Source organism: Carassius carassius, chromosome 39 (assembly GCF_963082965.1).
Source record: "Carassius carassius chromosome 39, fCarCar2.1, whole genome shotgun sequence".
Classification (NCBI taxonomy): Eukaryota; Metazoa; Chordata; class Actinopteri; order Cypriniformes; family Cyprinidae; genus Carassius; species Carassius carassius.
Window position 1 is genome coordinate 26,823,316 of NC_081793.1, and position 7,845 is coordinate 26,831,160.

Below are 7,845 nucleotides of genomic sequence, written 5' to 3' on the forward strand. Positions count from 1 at the left end.
ATTATTCTTAACTCTGACATGCTCATGGTCATCTGACCAAATTTCTATGAGGCTCCGCACCTCCTCACTACTCCAAGTTTGTATAAATGATATATCTAAATTCCTGTTAGCAGTATATGAAGAGGCCATCAACAAGGAATCCTTACCTACATCACTTAAACAAGGTGTTATCACCTTGATCCCTAAGCATCAAAAAGATATCCTTTTATTAGAAAATTGGCGTCCTATCTCATTATTAAATAATGATTATAAAATAATGACATCCATTTTTGAAAAACGTATGAAAAATGCATTAAATGAGATTATTGATGAAACTCAATGTGGATTCATAAAAGGTCGTCACATTTCCTCTAATATTCATTTAGTTATTGATTTAGTGCAGTATAGTAATTTATTAAATGGAGACCCTTTAATACTTTTTCTCGATTTTAGAAAAGCTTTTGATACAGTAAGCCATACATTTATTTTTGATTCGTTAAAATTCTTTGGTTTTGGACAATATTTCATAAAAAGTGTAAAAACTATGTACTGTGGTAGCAATAGTTCTATTAAACTTGCCAATGGAACATCTCCTAGATTTGAAATAAACCGAGGTATCCGACAAGGTTGTCCAATTTCTGCATTCCTTTTCTTGGTTGTAGCTCAAGTTTTAAGTAATATGATAAATCAACATTCCTTCAAAGGTATCTCAGTTAATGAAAGACAAATCAAAATATCGCAACTTGCTGATGACACAACAATTTTTCTTAGTGATAGTTCTGAGGTACCTCTGGCTTTGAATATCATTAATAATTTTTCAAAATTCTCTGGATTGAATTTAAATCTATCTAAATGTGAGATCCTACAGCTCAAAAATAACAACCTATCCACTGTATGTAATATTCTTGTTAAGAGCATGGTAAACTATTTGGGTATCAAAATCTCTAAAAATACTGATGCAATGGTCAACTCAAATTTTATACGCGTTATCGAAAAAATGCAAAAGAGGTATAATTCATGGTTGGCGAGAGATCTTTCTATTCAGGGAAGAATTTTATTAAGTAAAGCAGAAGGTCTTTCGAGAGCAGCATACCTCATGTCTTCACTTAATGCCCCAAAGGTTATATGCTCACGAATGGATAAAATTCTCTTTAATTTCATCTGGAGAAACAAGCCTCATAAAATAAAAAAAAGTGTCCTTATTAATAAACTATATAATATATATTATAATATAATATATATATATATATATATATATATATATATATATTAATATATTAATAATCTGATGGTGGGTTAAAGGTTCTTAATTTTACAATTTTCAACCAAATTTTAAAAATTAACTGGCTCAAAAACTTTTTTAAAAAATCAGACAAGTATTTTCAACATTGTACCATATTATTTATTTGAAAAACTTGGTGGATAACATTTTTTGCTGCAGTGTCCTTATATAACTGGTAAACTCCCCATTGCCTTGGCCAATTATCACAAACAAGCATTGCTTTACTGGTCACTTTTGTACAAACATAATTTTTCTCCTAGTAGGTGTTTTATAATGAACAATGGTAATATCACTCATAGTAACAAGTCATTATATATGGAGAATTGGGTTTGGCATAACATATTAATTGTAAACCAGCTTATTGACAATAATGGACAATTATACACTTATCATAATTTTATTACTAAATATGGCTTTTTTGTAAGTGAAAAAGAATTTAAAGTAATCAAGGCTATTCCTAGTGGCATACTAATTTTAACCAAATACTCTTATGTAAATATCAATAATACAAGCCAACAAAATTTCCAACTTTTTGTAAATTGTCTCTCTATTTTTAACAAGCGTTTTAATAATAGTTTTATAAGAAACTCCCTTAATGTTGGATCCAGTCCTCCATGTAAATCAAAATGGCTTAAACCTCAATGTATATCTTGGCGCAACATTTGGATGCTGCCATATAAAGATGTTATTTCTAATAAAGTAAAAGAAGTACTTTACAAAATTATTCACAGATGTTATCCTGTAGATGCAGTGGTTAGCAGATATATTCATAGTGTTTGTGATAAGTGTACCTTTTGTAAAGCATCTTTTGAGGATATTGAACATTTATTCTTCTATTGCCCCTTGTCGATTTCTTTTTGGGTTGACTTTAAAATAGACATAACAAAAAAAAAATAAACAAAGTCCTTAATTTAGAACCTCACGATATTTTACTTTATCAAAACCCATCTTTTTCTGATAAACATATGTATATTATTAATCTGTTAATTATCTTAGCAAAGTTTTATATTCATAAGTCAAAAGTATTTCAAAAGAAACCATCATATATTACATTTTGTAACACTGATCTTAAAATATATTTTAAAACCCTTTCTAATATAAGATCACAAAATAAGAAGCTTTTAAAAACAATACAAATTCTAAAGCTTTTCAAATTTATGTAATTGCCCTAATGCAGTTTTTATTTTTTATTTATTTAATTTGTATATTTTTTTGTCTTCTTATTTTTATTTGTCTTTGTTTATATGTACGTTTGTATTCAATTGTCATTTTTGTTGTTGCTGCAGTTATGTTTTGCATGCTTTGAGATATGCAATGTTTTTCTGTTCACATTAAGTCTTTGTGTGATGGAACTGAATAAAAAAAAATACACTACACCAAGTTTGTCCACGAGCTGCCATGCTAAAGTGCAAACTGTCAACAAACACTTCCTCATTCCATAATGCACAGCGCAGCTGACTACGGCAGCTGGTTTAGTCCAAAAATGATCAGTACTTTTTGCAGTTGGGTCTGTTCGAGGTCGGATCACATTCTCACCACAAACGAACCGCTCCAGAGTTCGTTTGAAAGCGTACCGAGACCACCTCTTCAAGCAGGTCTCGGTACGCTTGTTTGGTCCGCTTTTGGTGTTCACCCGAGTGCGATTGCTGCTTTCACACCTTCCCAAACGAACCGCACCTTTTTTTTTTATTATGATAAACAGGCTGCACTGTCAACTGTGTGTGCGCGCATGCTGCACCGGTGCAATCACTTGATTTTTTTTTTATGACTTATTTTATTAGTCTTTTTATTTTATTTGAATTATTAGTCATAAAGATAATCTGAATTGTAAAAGGTTTGCCTTTATTTGTGTACATTCACAATAAAAACAAATCTCTGTGCTTTTGTAAAATAAGCCTAAAGAAAAATAAGATGCCACTTTCTGCTGTCTTCATTTCGTGCAGCACAACTCAGCTACTTGTTGCACAGTTTTTCTTTCATTTTCTTAATTTATAATTTAAGTAAAAATATATTTCTGGTGTAAGCCTTTATTCATTATATTTATATAGGCCTATATATATAGCCTAGCTTTATTATGTTTTTCTTTTAGTGTTTTTAACGGGTCACAGACACTTATTTCTAATTTAACTAAATTCTAATTTAAAATAATCTTGTCGGTAAACGGTTAACAATCGGTTAAGGAAAAAATAACCGAAATTATCACAGTGCAAAGAATATAGAAAAATAGTAACTGTATAATAAGTAGGCCAATGCTGTATACGCGTCCGAAATGTCTCGTCTGTTTTCATCTGGGCCTATTTCAGGAATGGATCTAATGCTGCAGCATCAATAGCACCCACCTTAATCTGGCCCTGTCACTTTGGCCTATGATTACACTTTATGCTCATTATTTGACTATAATTAAGAAATATATTCATTGGTGTCTTATCATAATGTTGTTTTACAAAATAATGAAAGAATTAAGCTACTTGATTGGTTTGTGGTTTTATTAGCCTCTGCTTTCTCAATTTTATCCTCTAAAAAAAAGGTAAAATATAGTCATTGTTATGTTTTTAGTCCGATCCATTACACAAGGAAGGACACACTTTCAAGATAAAGGTATGCCTTTCCCTCAGACAGCTTATTGTACCCTATGTGGTCAGGAAGTTAACATTGATTTAAAACGGTTAAAAATAACATGTTTTCATAAAAAAAAGTAAAAAAAAAGGTCTTTCACTACTGATATAATCTTACAGTTAGATAAATATCATTGTAAACCTGTACACACACACAATGTGTGAATTTTGGATTTTCCTTAGTTGTCAGTTATAATCATCAAAATTAAATGAAATAAACATTTGAAATATATCAGTCTGTGTGTAATGAATGAATAAAATGTACAAGTTTCACTTTTTGAATGGAATTAGTGAAATAAATCAACTTTTTGATGATATTCTAATTATGACCAGCACCTATATATATATATACCAATGGCAATGTAATACTGTTTAATAGCACAGCTATTTATTAGCACAATATTATAATTATTGCACATGTATTTGATGCCCCAGGTTCTGTTACTGACCTAGAGCTGCAGTGGTCTCTTTTCACACTCTATAATGAAGTATTTCTGCAGCAATCATAGCATCGTAAATTTGGCAAATTTTCATTATACTGTTGTGTTATATTACCTTGGTATTAAAGTCCAAATAATAATAATAATAAATACAGTGTGTAATGTGGTTTGTAATACAGCTTCTGAGGGAGTGACTGAAAACATGATATATTTTTATATTCTGACTGAATTAATCTGTTTTCATAGATTTTAGTAGGCTACTTACAGAAACTTCATAACACTTATAACATAATTAATTATTAGTTGAACTATTTGTGAGTGACTGAACGATCTCAGTATCAGTCATTGTATGACGATATATCAGATGAGATCTCACTAAATGCTAAATAAACAACACAATGTGTCTCTTTTTTGATGGACTTTATCACCACCTTCTGTTCAAATGAATGAAATGAAATTTAGATGAGAGTTTCTAGACGCAGAAAGAGAATCAGTGTAGTCTAAAGATTTTAGTTTGGAAATACAGATATTCTTTAGTTTAACCATCACTCTAGGGCTAGAACATGACAAATGTATGACAATAGCAAAATGAACAGTGGATTTAATCAGTGGTAATAGTATTAATGTCTGATTATTAAGGTTTCCACAGAAAATGGTTTATTTATATGCATCATTGTCCATAAAATAAACCAAACATCCAAAACCATAACATAACCCAAAACTAAAACATGTCGTGAGTGGGCTAATGAATACAACTTAAAACTAATTTGCGATCTAAAATGGCATTAAATTCTGTTTTATTTTCACAATAAGCATGTTACATATTAAAGAATTACGACAACAATACTATTGTGTTTACCGGGCAAAATTGTATTTTTTGCAAACTTACATTCGTCTTGTTATAAGTCAGAGCACCACCAGAATGATTTTGAAACTAATATTAAAATTAAAGAGTAAAAACAGAGTTGTTTAAAAGTATCTCACTCATCGTCACTAAGCTGTTGTCTCCCTCTAGAGGTGAATAAAGAAAAATATTATTTCCCCTCCCTTACGAAAACTAACCAGTTTTACTACAAAAAATAAAATAAAATTTAAATTAAATTAAAGAAAAAAAATAAAAAAAATAAAGAAATAATTAAAAAAAAACCTTGGTTACTGTAGTTAAACCATGGTAACTACTAAGTAATCTTGGTTTTGCTACACTAACCATAGTTTAACCATGGTATTTGAAGTAAAACTGTGGTTATGGTAATCAATACACACACACACACACACACACAAAAAATAAATAGCTAAATAAAAAGACTGGTCACCATTAAGACCATTCGGAGTTTTAAACGCAAAACACATATTTTACAACTTGATCAAATATTTGTCTTTTTTTATAAAAGTTGTGTTTTAGTAAAATTACTTACTTCAATGACTTCAATTTTTTAAGTTTGAAGAGTTTAAAACCGTAAAGCAATTAAAAAGACCTGATAATATACAAAGCATGATGTGACAAAGAAAAAAACTGATGATTTTTTCCCCCCCATTGTATATGCTCAATTATGTTTGTATGTAGATGACTTTATGTGAGTGAGAAACGGAAAACAAACTGAAGAGGGAGACATTATACAAGTTCCTTTTCCTCCTTTCTATATCTTAATAATAGCAGTGAAATTCATCATCATAGACTTTATGAACCAGTTTCCACTTCAGTTTCCCTCCATGAAAGAGGCTGATGTTACGGCTGTATCTTTGTATTTTTCCTTAACTTTATCTTGATGTTACTTGACAGTCCATGACTGACCAGCTCTTGTTTTATCTGAAACAAAGATGGATAAATGGATCAAAATGCATTTTATTTCTACTGAATAAAACATTCAGTGCTCCACTGACTTACTTTCAGCAAAACAGCCTCAATGTTTTCACTCTGAGTTAGGTCTGAAAATGATGAAAGTCTCATTTGAACTCCTATGATGCTTTCTAAAGTGACACACAGACACAATAACCCATTATAACATGATATCAGCAAACTGACACGTAATCTTGATGAAACTCTTACCTAATCCACTGTTTGCAGTGAAAGCCCAGCGACCAGGAACGTTTACATTACTCGTGTTCTTCAGGTTTTGGTAGTTGCCATTAATTGAATCAGGAATTACAAAGTGGTTTATGGAGTTTATTGTGTCGTACCCAGCCTGTTGAAATCATGAAAAACAAATTAAATGAACACATATGGAGCCGATATAGAATAATATTTAAATCCTTTGATGTTTGTTTTACCTCCACTTGATCATAAATCACAGCGCAATCACCGTAATTTATCAGAAAGAATGAAAGACTACCATCTGAAATTAAAACCACTTGAAACGTGATTGCCTGAAACAATAAGAAAATATTATCATGAATCATAGTCTATACAGTCTATACTGTGACCTTATGCTAGATTGTTTTTTACTTACCTGTGCTGAGTGACGAATAAATAAATTCATATCCGTCGTTTCTACATAGTCCCAAGTGACGACAAACACCCAAGAAGCAGTGAAGTTCATCTGAGGGAAATACTGGTTCATATCCTGATTTGCACGAGTGAGAACACTTCCATTTGTGTACTCCTGATACGAGAACATGCCCATCCATCCAATGTCATCAAGGTCACTCCAGAACGGAGCAATGAAGTCTTCAGTTCCTCTGGTGGGATTATAGTTAGGTCCAGATGCTGGCTGAGGTTGGTTGAACGTAAGGAGTCCGTTATAATGAACCTGTTATATGAGAAATTAGGTCAAATCCACTAGAAAAGGATTGCTCATCACAAAATTTGCATAACTGTAGATTGACAGTGGAAATTAATTCTCACATATAAGCTGTTGTATGTGCGGCCAAAGAATGTATATGGAGTGGATAAGGCAACAGATTCATAGCTTTCATCGCCAGTAAGAAAATGTTCTGTGTCTCCTGCTGCTGAGCGAAATGGATAGAATATAGCCGGTGCTGCCAGAATACAAATGAAGATGTGAGCAGTTTTTACAAGAAAGTTCATGATTAAGGATATAAACATACCATTAACTCAATAATAAGCTCAATAAGGTCAATAATTACCCGTCCATGGCTCTGCAGCTGTTTGTGCAATGGCAAAACAAGATTTAAATTATAAAAGATTTTCTTCTACAGTACTTTGCATAAGTGTATGATGGGTCTTGCATCATTTGCATCATTATTACCTGACGTGGTTGCACTTTCTGAAAGAACAAACACATGAAATGCATTAAATACCTCATGAAGTTGAGGCAAGATGTTTATTCGTTTATGAGGCTTTCATTACTGGTAGCATCATTACCTGTTGGCACTACAGTGCTTGCAGTGGCTGAAAAGAATGAACACAAATAGAAACACTATTAAATACCTAATGAGCTTGAGTGCAGTTTTCTGTCCTGATGGAGATGCTCACTGATTTTAGAGTTCATATTGGGTTTGTTCAGCTGACACCACAGGCAACATTTTTAAAAACGAATCTGGTTCTAATTCAAAGGTCTATAATTACCTG

The 7,845-nt window shown here is 31.7% G+C and overlaps 1 protein-coding gene across 1 annotated transcript; it reads right to left on the reverse strand.

Moving 5' to 3' along the window:
- Window positions 1-5,779: 5,779 nt before the first annotated feature.
- On the reverse strand, window positions 5,780-7,437 carry LOC132121164 (sushi, nidogen and EGF-like domain-containing protein 1; the record flags this gene model as incomplete). The annotated part of the gene is made up of 7 exons (XM_059530348.1): window positions 5,780-6,123; window positions 6,202-6,284; window positions 6,364-6,499; window positions 6,585-6,680; window positions 6,764-7,063; window positions 7,159-7,292; window positions 7,401-7,437. Coding segments are annotated over 7 exons (867 nt in total), but the record flags the coding sequence as incomplete, so codon positions are not given.
- Window positions 7,438-7,845: the final 408 nt, after the last annotated feature.